Raw genomic sequence first — 16608 nt, forward strand, 5'->3', positions numbered from 1 at the left:
TGAAGATGGTGAGGGGCTCCACGGAGTGAGCCAGTTTGCCCATCACCAGGTCGATGCAGACCGTGTCTCTGGCCTGCAGGGGCAGGATGATGTTGAAGACGGCCAGAGAGCCCGGGGTGGTCTTGGCCTCCGCCACGGGGTTGTTCTCGAGGCCTTCCGGCTGGTAACCGCCGGAGTCCACGCGCGCCACGCCGTAGTTGGACTTGGAAAGAACGGCCTCGATCTTCTCGTTCCGGTGGCCCGTCAGGACGGCGCTGAAGAAGTAGCTCCCGTCCACCGGAGCGGTGAAGATACCTGAGGGATGGAGAACAGATTGAAGTCCAGACTGGAAAAAAGTAGTGATGCGCCAGGACATCCTGGTATGTTCTGGACTCGGACCAGGCTGAGGGAGTTCACCTGTTCGTGGGTCATAAAAGTTCCCCTGGTTCACAAAGATCTTGTCAAACAAGATGGTTCCCGCCCGCTCCATTGGAGCCGTGAGTGCCGCCGAGAAGGACAGTTTAGGGACGTGAGCGTCGATTCCTGGCAGACCTGACAAAACACACACACACACAGTGACATCACAAAACACAACCAGGAAGTACCACACAACAATTATTACTATGCACACATGCAACTATATCTACAGATATACACACGTAAATTAAACATGGCTAAAGGCTCTCGCACAAATAAATATAACACAAGCTACAATGACGCTCACAAGCAGAAACACACAAACACATGCTTGCGGACACAAACAGCATGACCCAGAACAAGCGAACACACAACATCAACGAGCCTGTGGACACACAAGAAACAAAGACGCGCACAGACTTAGCAGAAATGTGACACACTCAAGACACAAATAACCACTGGCCTCAGATGAACTCACTTTGACACGACAAGATACACAATAAACACATAGTAACACACAAAAAGAGCGTGTTTACCTGTCTCTCCTCTGGGACCTGAAAACAGAATAAAAGCGTTAAAACAACTGAACAGTTGATGGTTTTCTGTGCGTCATACCAGGGAAGCCTCTCACTCCGGCCTCGCCTCCTCGTCCAGGAGGTCCAGGAGGCCCTCTCGGACCTGGATATCCAGGGAATCCTCGCTCACCAGGGGGTCCCTGAGCACCTGCAGAAACATCAGAGGTTTTATCAACCGGTTCAGTTGACCACACAGAGACCGTATCTCACCCGTCTGCGTGTGTCCAGAGAAGGTGTTCAGGTCCTTCACCACGTGGGTAAAGCTGGAGTTCAAGTTCTTCAAGCGTTTGTGGAAGTCCTCGTGGTCTTTCTGGATTAGGTCCAGGACACCTCCTTGAAGAATGACAGAGTTGTTCAAACCGGAGAAGCAGGTCCACAAACTGGACACATGACGGTTTAGTCCTGAGGGTGAGAGACATCCTGGTCAACAATGGTCTTTTAAAATCGGCCTACATGGGGTGACAGAGTCCGACCTTCTTTGATTTTGCTGACAGAGTCTGAAAAGCCATCAAGCCGGCCACAGACGCCCTCCATTTTCGAAAGCCTCTTCTCCAGACCATCTCCAGACCTTCTGCAGTCACCCATCTCGATCAGCATAGTGCTCTCAAAGCGCCGGATGTCTCGTTCGAAACCATCAATGCGGCCCCGGCTGTCCTCCACATGCTCTGTCACCTCCAGCTGGATCTTGTCCAGTTCCGTGATGATTTTGTCCTTTGTGTTTCCTATTAGAGGTCAAAGAAAAATATGTTTGTTGTTAGGTTTATATCATAGGATTAGAGTTGTTATTATTACTAATGACTCTTGGGCCTCACCAAGGTCTGTGATGACACTGCCATGCTTCTGGACCGTATGTTCTAGGCCCTTAAGGGTATCATTGATGGAGCTGAAGGTCAGGATCACCTCTGACACTTCGCCCTGCAGGGTCTTCAGCTGGTTGTTGCTGATGGAGCCTCCTATCACACTGTGGCCGTCAAGAGGCTTCTCTGCATCCAGTCCATGACCACTCACACCAGAGCCACCAGAACCACTTGATCCATGTGATCCACTGGAGCCACTTGAGCCACCAGAAACACCACCTGAGAAGGAAAGGACACATGTTTTAGTTTCTAGAGGGTTTTTTTGGAAGGACCCAATCGGCCCTTAACTCTATGTTCCAAAGACCAGCAGGAAACTTCATAAGCCTCAAAGAGTTTTCATAGTCAAATATTTACATGTCCAATTCCTCCTCTCTATATCTGTATAAGGCCCAGTTATTGTCTTGCTGTACAACTGAAAAACCTTAAACTAGTATAAATGAAACTCTCATCTTCTCACATTGGCTGGTGCACCTCCTCACTTCGTCGCGCAGGAGTCGGACCTCGTTCTGCAATTGGGTGCATAACTGCGGATCCACCGAGTCCACCCGGGTCTGAAGTCTGTTGATTTGCACGCTGAGGCGCCCCAGTACATCCTTGGAGTCATTCCTGAACCTGTACAATTCAGACTCCACTTTCCTGCACAGCTCACAGTCGTGGCCCAGCATCTCCACTTCCGTCACAATTCGGTTGAAGTTTTCGCCGTGGTCACCAGTGAAATCCTTGATTTTGCGGATGTCTTGACTGAGATCCACCACCTGTGTATGAACAATATATAACAACATCACTCTGACCCTTGTATCAAATGGTTTCAAAGTAGAACACTCAACATCATGGGGGTACGTTTGATGTCATAGATCACCTTGTCATACAGTGAGTCTCCAGACACCGACAGGTCTTTTAGTTGAGTGTTAAAGTGACGGATACGGTCCTCGTTGGCAACAACCCTCCAAGCAAGGGACTTCTCTGTTGTGTTTTTTCTTTCAACAGCTGGACCTGGAAGCCCTGCCCGACCTCCATCTCCATCTCCATCCAACCACCCACCTCCACCCCCGCCAGTACCTTCTCGTCCACCACTTTGTCCACCTTGTCCTCCCATACCACCAGTTCCTCTTCCTCCATCTGTTCCCCATTGTCCTTCTCCTTCCCCTCGTCCACCATGCCCTCCAGTTCCTCCACCCGTTCCACCACCTCCTCTTCCTCCTCCTCCACCCCACTGTCCTCCACCATCCCCACCAGTTCCTCCACCCCTTCCACCATCTCCCCTTCCTCCTCCTCCAGCCCACTGTCCTCCACCACCCCCACCAGTTCCTCCACCCCTTCCACCATCTCCTCTTCCTCCTTCTCCACCATACTGTCCTCCACCATCCCCACCAGTTCCTCCACCCCTTCCACCATCTCCTCTCCCTCCTCCTCCACCATACTGTCCTCCACCATCCCCACCAGTTCCTCCACCCCTTCCAGCATCTCCCCTTCCTCCTCCTCCACCCCACTGTCCTCCACCATCCCCACCAGTTCCTCCACCCCTTCCACCATCTCCTCTTCCTCCTCCTCCTCCACCCCACTGTCCTCCACCACCCCCACCAGTTCCTCCACCCCTTCCACCATCCCCTCCTCCTTCACCATACTGTCCTCCACCATCCCCACGAGTTCCTCCACCCCTTCCACCATCTCCTCTTCCTCCTCCTCCACCCCACTGTCCTCCACCATCCCCACCAGTTCCTCCACCCCTTCCACCATCTCCTCTTCCTCCTCCTCCACCCCACTGTCCTCCACCATCCCCACCAGTTCCTCCACTCCTTCCACCATCTCCCCTTCCTCCTCCCCCACCCCACTGACCTCCACCATCCCCACCAGTTCCTCCACCCCTTCCACCATCTCCTCTTCCTCCTCCTCCACCCCACTGTCCTCCACCATCCCCACCAGTTCCTCCACCCCTTCCACCATCTCCTATTCCTCCTCCTCCACCCCACTGTCCTCCACCATCCCCACCAGTTCCTCCAACCCTTCCACCATCTCCTCTTCCTCCTCCACCATCCCCACCAGTTCCTCCACCCCTTCCACCATCTCCTCTTCCACCTCCTCCACCCCATTGTCCTCCACCATCCCCACCAGTTCCTCCACCCCTTCCACCATCTCCTCTTCCACCTCCTCCACCCCATTGTCCTCCACCATCTCCTTTTCCTCCATCTCCTGTGACACCGTCTCCTCTTCCTCCTCCTCCTACCCATCGTACACCATCTCCACCACTGGCTCTTTCTTCACAGTGACACTCGTTTAACTTCCGTCTGAGAATGGAAGTGGAGTTCTCCAGGTCTAACAATGTCTTTTCCTTGTCAGTCACACGGTCCTTCACCAGGCCAATGTCGAGCTCTACATCTGAGATCCGGAAGGCCTGGTCATCGAAGCGGTCCAGGAACACTGTTTTCAGGTCTCCAAGTTCTCTATGGAAGTAGTCCTTCACATTCTTTTCAAGATGCGAGCAGGTCTGCTCGGTCTGCTCGGTCTGCTCTATGCTATTGTTGACACGTAGCTCCAGCTCCTTCAGTCTATGGTCCAAATGATCTTCAGTTTGCCATGGGCCCCCTCCAGTACCCCCATTAAACCCGCCGCTCCCACTGCTGCCACCTCGCCCATGAAGCTCCTGGTCCAGACGGTTCTGTAGGATATCAAAGTTCTCAGAGGCAGAGCTGATCTTCCTTTCAGTGTCTGTGACACGTTTTTGGAGGTCGCTTATTGTGTTACAGCAGTCTTTGGATTGCGCAGAATCTCGCCTAAGTCCATCCAGACTTTGCCGGTATCGAACATCCATGGCACTCAGCTGCTTCTCCAATGCTATGATCCTCTCACGATCCAACTGCTGCTGCTGACGCAGGTCCTCCACACCGCCCTGAGGAACAACCCCAGAGTCTCAGTATAATCTCAATTGGATGACATCAGATGTCCAAAGCTGGGACCTCTACCTGGCAGGAGGAGCAAGACAAAGACACCCGGCGTTCCAGCTCCCTCAGGATCTCCTCCTTTATTGAGGTCAGGCTCCCTCCACTCACACCACCTCCAGTGGCACCTCCATCCAGTTCGTTGGCTTTGCCATTGACAAGATGGTTGTTGATGCTTACAAGCGTTTTATCATGAGCCTAAAGGATGATAGAGCAGTCAATAAATATCATGAGACCACAAGACCCGCTTCAGATGACCAGGGTTTCACCTGCGTCCGGTTGTCCAGCTGGTCCAGTTTGGTCTGTATACTGTGGATGGTCTCTTTGATCTCGGGTTGTGCTGCATCAGCAGGGTTCCTCCCACCAGTGGCGGTCACACCGCTGCCAGAACTACCGTTTAACCCGGGACGGCCCCCCTCGCCCTGGAAGCGCTCACCCATAGAGTTCAATGTGGATTGAAGGTCGATGAGGTTCTGAGTGAGGGATTGGATCTTCTCCTCCATCTGCCTCATCTTCACGTTATCACCGCGTCCTGGAAGATGTTAAAGCTCCAATCAGTGAAACCAAAGCAGTCATGTGACGAGTGAGGAACGTCAAAAATGTTATTAGTAAGAATTCCAAAGGCTTCTAATCAAGAGTGGAGAGTGAAGTCTCTAGATAAGATTTTAAAAAAGACTTTTCTCACCTACGTGTCCAGAGCCTCCAGAACTCGATCCGCCTCCTCCTCCGTGTCCAAAACTTGAACCACTGCCACCACCATGACCATTGTTGGTCCCGAATCCTCCTCCATTCCCAGAAGTCGTCCCACTACCTCCCCCATTTCCGAAACTTGACCCACTACTGCCTCCGTGTCCGAGATTCGTCCCCACTCCTCCGTGTCCAGTCCCCACTCCAACCACGTGACCGATGCTACAGTCCGCGCCACTGTAACCATGGCAACACTTCCAGTCCATCTCCGTCACCATCTTGTAGGCCACTTTGTATCTGGGTCTCATGTAGGTCCGGTAACTGCAAAGATCAGAAAGGGCGATCAGAGGGAACCGGAGAAAGCTCCAGCAGCAGCTGAATTTGATTTAAAGCTGCTGCTGGAAGAACCGAGGCAATGATGTCATGTCATGTGGCTCTGTGTTTTGGAACAGCGCTGTGTCGGTCCAGTGGAGGTAGCCGAGGTCTGAAACTCCTCGGGCAGATGTGACCAGATAAGCTCTGAGTCGCTGCAGCAGGAAACTGCGTGAACGAGGAGCAGATCGTCTCCATGTGTGACCTCTGCAGGAACATCTGCCCGAGACATCACACAGCAGGAAAGTCCATCAGGTGGTGCTGTGGAGCAGTTCAGACAGGATCACCTAAACCCACCGCTTCTGAGCGTAGAGACTAAAAAGGAAGCAGCGACAGCTGATGACAGTGGGAGGGACGGAAAGAGAACGGAGGGATGACAGAATGGAGGGTGTCGGAGAGAGACGTGATGATTTCTCAGAAGATGGTTTACATTTCTGGAGTCCATTTACCCTTCAGCCGACCGGCTCCAAAAACAACCTGACAGAAGAAGAATGAGCAGCAGAGCTGGTCCAAGAGGCTGGAGTGAAAAATCTCATCTATTTTGGTTCTTTACAGCTCAACTTTACTCTGGAACCTCGTGAAGAAACATCAACACTCTTCATCTACAGTTGTGCTTCTACACTTATTAGATATCAAAACAAGTGTGTGTGGCCTTCCTTGACTTGTGTTTATATGTGTTCAGGTTGTGTACTCACGCGACCACACGCCCGCACTGTCCACTGCCCCAGGTACAAGGGTGATAGTCCGGCTTCACGTATGTCTCCACGCCATCCTCCACCACGCAGCTCACCCTCTTGGTCACCACAAACGCACACCAGTTCCTAAAAATACACACACACATTGAAGTGCTAGGTGACAACTCTACAATGAATTTTGACATTGTAGTACACAATTTCTTACTTTGTAGAATTTTTCTTTTGCCTTATGAACCAGTTTCTGTTCATCCAGGTCACAATTTTTGTTGTCGGACACAGTATTTGTTGTTGTACGATGCAGGTTTTGTTGATTTAGAACACAAGGTTGAAGTGGTAGGACAGTATTTTTTTAATTGTAAGACACAATTTTAGTTCGGTATTGGACAATAATTTGTTGTAGGACGCATTTTTGTTGTTGTAGGACGCCTTTTGTTGTTGTAGGACGCATTTTTGTTGTTGTAGGAAAACAGTTTTGTTGTTGTAGGACACAGTTTTGTTGCTGTAGGAAACAGCTTTGTTGTTGTAGGACACAGTTTTGTTGTTGTAGGACGCAGTTTTGTTGTTGTAGGACGCAGTTTTGTTGTTGTAGGAAACAGTTTTGTTGTCATAGGAAACAGTTTTGTTGTTGTAGGACACAGTTTTGTTGTTGTAGGAAACAGTTTTATTGTTTTAGGAAACAGTTTTGTTGTTGTAGGAAGCAGTTTTGTTGTTGTAGGAAACAGTTTTGTTGTTGTAGGACACAGTTTTGTTGTTGTAGGACGCAGTTTTGTTGTTGTAGGAAACAGTTTTGTTGTCATAGGAAACAGTTTTGTTGTTGTAGGACGCAGTTTTGTTGTTGTAGGACGCAGTTTTGTTGTAGTAGGAAACAGTTTTGTTGTCATAGGAAACAGTTTTGTTGTTGTAGGAAACAGTTTTATTGTTGTAGGACGCAGTTTTGTTGTTGTAGGACGCAGTTTTGTTGTAGTAGGAAACAGTTTTGTTGTCATAGGAAACAGTTTTTTTGTTGTAGGAAACAGTTTTATTGTTTTAGGAAACAGTTTTGTTGTTGTAAGAAACAGTTTTGTTGTTGTAGGAAACAGTTTTATTGTTTTAGGAAACAGTTTTGTTGTTGTAAGGAAACAGTTTTGTTGTTGTAGGAAACAGTTTTGTTGTTGTAGGAAACAGTTTTGTTATTGTAGGAAACAGTTTTGTTGTTGTAAGAAACAGTTTTGTTGTTGTAGGAAACAGTTTTGTTGTTGTAGGAAACAGTTTTGTTGTTGTAGGAAACAGTTTTGTTGTTGTAGGAAACAGTTTTGTTGTCGTATGAAACAGTTTTGTTGCCGTAGGAAACAGTTTTGTTGTTGTAGGAAACAGTTTTGTTGTTGTAGGAAACAGTTTTGTTGTCGTATGAAACAGTTTTGTTGTCGTAGGAAACAGTTCTACGTCATTTGGTGCTCCGCCCTCTAACCGCAACGCTATTGGTTTATCCTCGAGGCCCCGCCCCGTCTCTGAGAAAGCTTAATGAATTCGCCATCCAGCTGGATGCAGTCCACTTCCTATAAAGGCGGGAAACACCCGCCGCACTTCCTCCAACTGAAAAACTCAGCGAGAAAGGCAGCTGCTGGACGACAAGGTTAGAGGGCGGAGCACCAATTCATAGAACCTGAGATTATGATGATAACTCAGGGGTTCTACGTCATTTGGTGCTCCGCCCTCTAACTGCTTTACTATTGATCTTCATTGCCTCGAGGATAAACCAATAGCGAAGCGGTTAGAGGGTTTCGCACCAATTCGTAGAACCTGAGATTATGATGATAACTCAGGGGTTTTGTTGTTGTAAGAAACAGTTTTGTTGTTGTAGGATGCAGTTTTGTTGTTGTAGGAGGCAGTTTTGTTGTTGTAGGAGGCAGTGTTGTTGTTGTAGGATGCAGTTTTGTTGTTGTAGGATGCAGTTTTGTTGTTGTAGGATGCAGTTTTGTTGTTGTAGGAGGCAGTTTTGTTGTTGTAGGAGGCAGTTTTGTTGTTGTAGGAGGCAGTTTTGTTGTTGTAGGAGGCAGTTTTGTTGTTGTAGGTTGCAGTTTTGTTGTTGTAGGAGGCAGTTTTGTTGTTGTAGGAGGCAGTTTTGTTGTTGTAGGATGCAGTTTTGTTGTTGTAGGAGGCAGTTTTGTTGTTGTAGGAGGCAGTTTTGTTGTTGTAGGTTGCAGTTTTGTTGTTGTAGGATGCAGTTTTGTTGTTGTAGGTTGCAGTTTTGTTGTTGTAGGAGGCAGTTTTGTTGTTGTAGGTTGCAGTTTTGTTGTTGTAGGAGGCAGTTTTGTTGTTGTAGATTGCAGTTTTGTTGTTGTAGGAGGCAGTTTTGTTGTTGTAGGAGGCAGTTTTGTTGTTGTAGGAGGCAGTTTTGTTGTTGTAGGATGCAATTTTGTTGTTGTAGGAGGCAGTTTTGTTGTTGTAGGAGGCAGTTTTGTTGTTGTAGGTTGCAGTTTTGTTGTTGTAGGAGGCAGTTTTGTTGTTGTAGGATGCAGTTTTGTTGTTGTAGGAGGCAGTTTTGTTGTTGTAGGTTGCAGTTTTGTTGTTGTAGGATGCAGTTTTGTTGTTGTAGGATGCAGTTTTGTTGTTGTCACTGCAGCACCACAGTGACAAATGTTACGATGAGGATAGATTTTCAATAGAGTACAACAGTTGATGAACTGAACCCTGGATCAGTGGAAATACTATAAATACTATCACGCGTGTGTTTGTTCTCATGATCCTTGGCTTCTTTCTTCAGGTGAAAACTGGGTGAAAACAAAGCGGTGTTTTCGGGGCGCGGCTGTTTTGAGTTAATTACAGCGCGAGAGTAACGATCACTGTTGAGTGAGAGCAGTTCTTGCTTCAGCCTCACGAGGTTTCAATTCCTCGAAGATACTCGGAATATCTCTTTGTTTCAGTCACATGCTGATGACATCATCAGCGGCGAAGAATGCAGCTCTGTGTCGCCGCAGCAGCTGATGATGCCGGCGCTAATTTCATTATGGGATGTTTTCTCGTCGCCATGGAAACTCTCGGAAGACGACCAGAGGCGGGACGACATGACGGAGACGAAACTTTAATAAAAGTGACTTTCGTTTTGTATTTAATTACACGAATGTAAAGATAATAATAGTATTTTATTTGACAAGTATTACTATTTTTTTTTCTTTTTATTAAATTAATTATTTAAGTCTTTTTATTTTCAAAGTAATTTTTTAATCATAATTTAAAACTTTTACAGTAGAACTTCATATATTAGCAACATTTCATATAATTTACTATTCTTTTTTTATTCTTAAAATAACTTGATTGTTCATTGTGGAGAGAAATTATGTGAAAATTATTAATGAGGTAAACATTGTTTTTTATGTGTTTGATTTATTTTGAACATTTTCAATGAACTTTTAAAAATAAAGAATCTAACTTGAAATCTAAAAATTAAAGCTACATACAGTAGTTAGATTGTTTAAAAATTAAATGAAATACGTTAATATAAATCTATATTTTTACATTAAAAAACTAAATAAATGTATATATTTAAAAAGTATTACTTTGACAGGATTCAGAAGATATTTCAGTGACTGTGTAGAGAATACTTTGGAGTGAGACGTGAAGACCAGACGGGTTGGATTGATCCAGATGTCTCACGTCTGCTGCACCTTCATTCCTCCACATCGCCGGATAACTGGAACCAGGTGAGCCAACCAAAACAACTTCCTGCTGCTGGAGCCGCTACTGTGAGGAGGTCTTTAACCCCTTCACTTCCTGTCTACACTCATATAACTCTGTCACTTCCTGTCTACACTCACATAACTCTGTCACTTCCTATCTACACTCACATAACCCCTTCACTTCCTGTCTACACTCATATAACTCTGTCACTTCCTGTCTACACTCACATAACTCTGTCACTTCCTGTCTACACTCACATAACTCTGTCACTTCCTGTCTACACTCACATAACCCCTTCACTTCCTGTCTACACTCACATAACTCTGTCACTTCCTGTCTACACTCACATAACTCTGTCACTTCCTGTCTACACTCACATAACCCCTTCACTTCCTGTCTACACTCACATAACTCTGTCACTTCCTGTCTACACTCACATAACTCTGTCACTTCCTGTCTACACTCACATAACTCTGTCACTTCCTGTCTACACTCACATAACTCTGTCACTTCCTGTCTACACTCACATAACCCCTTCACTTCCTGTCTACACTCACATAACTCTGTCACTTCCTGTCTACACTCACATAACTCTGTCACTTCCTGTCTACACTCACATAACCCCTTCACTTCCTGTCTACACTCACATAACTCTGTCACTTCCTGTCTACACTCACATAACTCTGTCACTTCCTGTCTACACTCACATAACTCTGTCACTTCCTGTCTACACTCACATAACTCTGTCACTTCCTGTCAACTCTAACATAACTATGTCACTTCCTGTCTACGCTAACATAACTCTGTCAGTTCCTGTCTACACTCACATAACTATGTCACTTCCTGTCTACACTTACATAACAATGTCACTTCCTGTCTACGCTAAAATAACTGTCACTTCCTGTCTATACTCACATAACTATGTCACTTCCTGTCTACACTCACTTACTCTGTCACTTCCTGTCTACACTCACTTACTCTGTCACTTCCTGTCTACAATCACATAACTATGTCACTTCCTGTCTACACTCACTTACTCTGTCACTTCCTGTCTACGCAAACATAACTATATCACTTCCTGTCTACGCAAACATAACTATGTCACTTCCTGTCTACACTCACATAACTATTTCACTTCCTGTCCATGTTCATATAATTCTGTCACTTCCTGTCTACACTTACATAACCATGTCACTTCCTGTCTACGCTAACATAACTCTGTCACTCCTTGCCTACATTCACAAAACTCTGTCACTTCCTGTTCACCCTAACATAACTCTGTCCCTTCATGTCCATACTAACATAACTCTCTCACTTCCTGTCTAGGCTAACATAACTCTGTCACTTCATGTCCACACTCACTAACTCTATCATTTCCTGGTCACTCTCACTAACTCTGTCAATTCCTGTTCATCCTCACATAACTCTGTCACTTCCTGTTCACACTCACTAACTCTATCATTTCCTGGTCACTCTCACTAACTCTGTCACTTCCTGTTAACCTTCACATAACTCTGACACTTCCTGTTCACCCTCACATAACTCTGTCACTTCCTGTCTAGGCTAACATAACTATGTCACTTCCTGTCCACGCTCACTAAGTCTGTCACTTCCTGTTCATCCTCGCATAACTCTGTCACTTCATGTCCAAACTAACTAACTCTATCACTTCCTGGTCACCCTCACATAACTCTGTCACTTCCTGTCTACACTTACATAACCATGTCACTTCCTGTCTACGCTAACATAACTCTGTCACTCCTTGCCTACATTCACAAAACTCTGTCACTTCCTGTTCACCCTAACATAACTCTGTCCCTTCATGTCCATACTAACATAACTCTCTCACTTCCTGTCCAATGCTCATATAACTCCGTCACTTCCTGTCTACACTCACATAACTCTGTCACTTCCTGTCTACACTCACATAACTCTGTCACTTCCTGTCTACACTCACATAAGTCTGTCACTTCCTGTTCACCCTCACATAACTCTGTCACTTCCTGTCTACACTCACATAACTCTGTCACTTCCTGTCTACGCTAAAATAACTCTGTCACTTCCTGTCTACACTCACATAACTCTGTCACTTCCTGTCTACGCTAAAATAACTCTGTCACTTCCTGTCTACACTCACATAACTCTGTCACTTCCTGTTCACCTCACATAACTCTGTCAATTCCTGTCTATACTCACATAACTCTGTCACTTCCTGTCTACACTCACATAAGTCTGTCACTTCCTGTCTACACTCACATAAGTCTGTAACTTCCTGTTCACCCTCACATAACTCTGTCACTTCCTGTCTATGCTAACATAACTCTTTCACTTCTTGTACACTCACATAACTCTGTCACATAAGTCTGTCACTTCCTATTCACCCTCACATAACCTCTCATTATTGATCACCCTGTCACTCACGAGTTCATCCTCCTCTCATTATTGATCACCCTGTCACTCACGAGTTCATCCTCCTCTCATTATTGATCACCCTGTCACTCACAGTTCATCCTCCTCTCATTATTGATCACCCTGTCACGCACAAGTTCATCCTCCTCTCATTATTGATCACCCTGTCACTCACAGTTCATCCTCTCATTATTGATCACCCTGTCACGCACGAGTTCATCCTCCTCTCATTATTGATCACCCTGTCACTCACAGTTCATCCTCTCATTATTGATCACCCTGTCACTCACAGTTCATCCTCTCATTATTGATCACCCTGTCACTCACAGTTCATCCTCTCATTATTGATCACCCTGTCACTCACAGTTCATCCTCTCATTATTGATCACCCTGTCACTCACAGTTCATCCTCTCATTATTGATCACCCTGTCACTCACAAGTTCATCCTCCTCTCATTATTGATCACCCTGTCACTCACAGTTCATCCTCTCATTATTGATCACCCTGTCACTCACGAGTTCATCCTTTCATTATTGATCACCCTGTCACTCACGAGTTCATCCTCCTCTCATTATTGATCACCCTGTCACTCACGAGTTCATCCTCCTCTCATTATTGATCACCCTGTCACTCACAGTTCATCCTCTCATTATTGATCACCCTGTCACTCACAGTTCATCCTCTCATTATTGATCACCCTGTCACTCACAAGTTCATCCTCCTCTCATTATTGATCACCCTGTCACTCACAGTTCATCCTCTCATTATTGATCACCCTGTCACTCACAGTTCATCCTCTCATTATTGATCACCCTGTCACTCACAAGTTCATCCTCCTCTCATTATTGATCACCCTGTCACTCATGAGTTCATCCTCTCATTATTGATCACCCTGTCACTCACGAGTTCATCCTCTCATTATTGATCACCCTGTCACTCACAGTTCATCCTCTCATTATTGATCACCCTGTCACTCACAAGTTCATCCTCCTCTCATTATTGATCACCCTGTCACTCACAGTTCATCCTCTCATTATTGATCACCCTGTCACTCACAAGTTCATCCTCCTCTCATTATTGATCACCCTGTCACTCACAGTTCATCCTCTCATTATTGATCACCCTGTCACTCACAAGTTCATCCTCCTCTCATTATTGATCACCCTGTCACTCACGAGTTCATCCTCTCATTATTGATCACCCTGTCACTCACAGTTCATCCTCTCATTATTGATCACCCTGTCACTCACAGTTCATCCTCTCATTATTGATCACCCTGTCACTCACAAGTTCATCCTCCTCTCATTATTGATCACCCTGTCACTCACGAGTTCATCCTCTCATTATTGATCACCCTGTCACTCACAGTTCATCCTCTCATTATTGATCACCCTGTCACTCACAAGTTCATCCTCCTCTCATTATTGATCACCCTGTCACTCACGAGTTCATCCTCTCATTATTGATCACCCTGTCACTCACAGTTCATCCTCTCATTATTGATCACCCTGTCACTCACAAGTTCATCCTCCTCTCATTATTGATCACCCTGTCACTCACGAGTTCATCCTTTCATTATTGATCACCCTGTCACTCACGAGTTTATCCTCTCATTATTGATCACCCTGTCACTCACGAGTTCATCCTCTCATTATTGATCACCCTGTCACTCACAAGTTCATCCTCTCATTATTGATCACCCTTCACTCACAGTTCATCCTCTCATTATTGATCACCCTGTCACTCACAAGTTCATCCTCTCATTATTGATCACCCTGTCACTCACAGTTCATCCTTTCACCAACACCTTCTTCTAATCCTTCGTTTCTCTCATCACGTCACTTCCACTGAACTCAACTCCTCAACATTCCCAGAACCTCCCCGCACACGTGACTATCGATCAGCAGTGACGTCATCACCGCGCCACAAGTGAGTAATCGGGTGTTTGTCTATAAGCCTGCGATGACGTCACGGGGCTCCCCCTGCCAAAGGGTGGGGGCCCCCCGGTTACCAGGGCGACCCCCGGAGAATCATCCTCAGCACCTGGACGACAGGATGTCCCGCTCTGACGTCACCCGAGTGATAGCCCGCGTGCGCCGCCTCACCTGTGTCTGCTGGCCGCGCGTGCGCCGTGCGCGTTCCCGTTGGTGTAGAGACTGTAGGTGGAGGGTCTCAGCGGGTACGCGCTCTTGGCGTGCCCGCTGCCGAAGAGCGCGACCATCATCACCATCACCATCATCATCATCATCATCATCAGTGACGCCATCGATCCTCAGGTGTCGATATCGATCAACGAAGATGGCGGGAAAAAACCAGCATCTTCTCAGAAAATAAAGTTTTTCCACGAAAGTTCCGCTCAGTCCTCGCGCGTCATGATCCGGGTCAGACCCGAGCCTGTCGATCCAGATGCTGAGGTCACATGACCATCACCCGAACTCCTGCTGAGTCCAGTGAACAAAGAGAAGTTGCGACAGAGCTGCAGATCTGGACCTCCTGGCCACGCCCCCCGCGCTGACCCCGCCCCCTCTCCTCACCCCCCCCACCCGTCCCAGCGGAGGAAACCAGACCCAGGCCCACTTGGACTTCTCAGAACCTCACAGAACCAAGGATGAACAGACTGTTGACGTTCAACACACACTTGTCAGACTCACTCGAACTTTAACTGAATTTAAACACAACGTCATGACAAAGACTCACAACTGTTGCTGCTGAAGATGAAACTCGTCAGAACCGGTTCTGATCCAAAAGTCTTGAATTAAATTAAATTAAATTAAATTTTTTACAACTTTACACAACAAACACACACATGAAAATGCACGGACACAAACACACACAAGAAGATACACAAACCCAAACACACACATGAAGATACACAAAACCAAACACACGCAGAGATACACAAACCCAAACACACACAAGAAGATACACAAACCCAAACACACACATGAAGATACACAAACCCAAACACACACATGAAGATACACAAAACCAAACACACACAGAGATACACAAACCCAAACACACACAAGAAGATACACAAACCCAAACACACACATGAAGATACACAAAACCAAACACATGCAGAGATACACAAACCCAAACACACACATGAAGATACACAAAACCAAACACATGCAGAGATACACAAACCCAAACACACACATGAAGATACACAAACCCAAACACACACATGAAGATACACAAAACCAAACACATGCAGAGATACACATACACAAACACACACAAGAAGATACACAAACCCAAACACACACATGAAGATACACAAAATCAAACACACGCAGAGATACACAAACCCAAACACACACAAGAAGATACACAAACCCAAACACACACATGAAGATACACAAAACCAAACACATGCAGAGATACACAAACCCAAACACACACATGAAGATACACAAACCCAAACACACGCAGAGATACACAAACCCAAACACACACATGAAGATACACAAACCCAAACACACGCAGAGATACACAAACCCAAACACACACATGAAGATACACAAACCCAAACACACGCAGAGATACACAAACCCAAACACACACATGAAGATACACAAACCCAAACACACACATGAAGATACACAAAACCAAACACAGGCAGAGATACACAAACCCAAACAGAAAACAAACACACACGCAAATTAAAGTTACACAGAAACAAACACACACAAGAAGATACACAAAATGAAGCTCACACACAAGAAGATACAAAGAAACAAACACACACACAAGAAGGTACACAGAAACAAACACACACGCAAAATAAAGTTACACAGAAACAAACACACACAAGAAGATACACAGAAACAAACTCACACATACACACAGAAACATACAGAAGATATGCAGAAACACATACACACACAGACACACACGGACAAAGACACACACACACACACACACCCAGACACACACATAAACACACAGAAAAACACACACACAAACACACACACACAGACTAAGACACATAAACACAGACACAGACAAAGACACACA

The 16608-nt window shown here is 46.0% G+C and overlaps 1 protein-coding gene across 2 annotated transcripts in view; it reads right to left on the minus strand.

The window, feature by feature from the left end:
* LOC148076190 (EMILIN-1-A-like) overlaps positions 1-15020 on the minus strand; it is a 15613-nt gene extending 593 nt beyond the window's left edge. Inside the window, exons 1-17 of one of the 2 annotated variants that reach the window (XM_087793494.1) lie at positions 14691-15019; positions 6519-6644; positions 5519-5772; positions 5034-5296; positions 4789-4962; positions 4064-4715; positions 3611-3775; positions 3125-3163; positions 2688-2830; positions 2286-2583; positions 1784-2047; positions 1445-1693; positions 1182-1373; positions 1012-1119; positions 933-950; positions 397-531; positions 1-294 (exon numbers count right to left, since the gene is read on the minus strand). The exon at positions 1-294 is cut by the window's left edge and continues 593 nt beyond it. In XM_087793494.1, the coding sequence (XP_087649620.1) occupies positions 1-294; positions 397-531; positions 933-950; positions 1012-1119; positions 1182-1373; positions 1445-1693; positions 1784-2047; positions 2286-2583; positions 2688-2830; positions 3125-3163; positions 3611-3775; positions 4064-4715; positions 4789-4962; positions 5034-5296; positions 5519-5772; positions 6519-6644; positions 14691-14851 (3535 nt within the window). In that variant the 5' untranslated portion in view covers positions 14852-15019. Of the gene's footprint in view, positions 295-396; positions 532-932; positions 951-1011; positions 1120-1181; positions 1374-1444; positions 1694-1783; positions 2048-2285; positions 2584-2687; positions 2831-3124; positions 3164-3610; positions 4716-4788; positions 4963-5033; positions 5297-5518; positions 5773-6518; positions 6645-14690 lie in introns of both variants that reach the window. The other variant, XM_087793493.1, reaches the window with a different exon arrangement.
* Positions 15021-16608: the final 1588 nt, after the last annotated feature.

This window comes from Callionymus lyra, chromosome 6 (assembly GCF_982586985.1).
Source record: "Callionymus lyra chromosome 6, fCalLyr1.hap1.1, whole genome shotgun sequence".
NCBI lineage: Eukaryota > Metazoa > Chordata > Actinopteri > Syngnathiformes > Callionymidae > Callionymus > Callionymus lyra.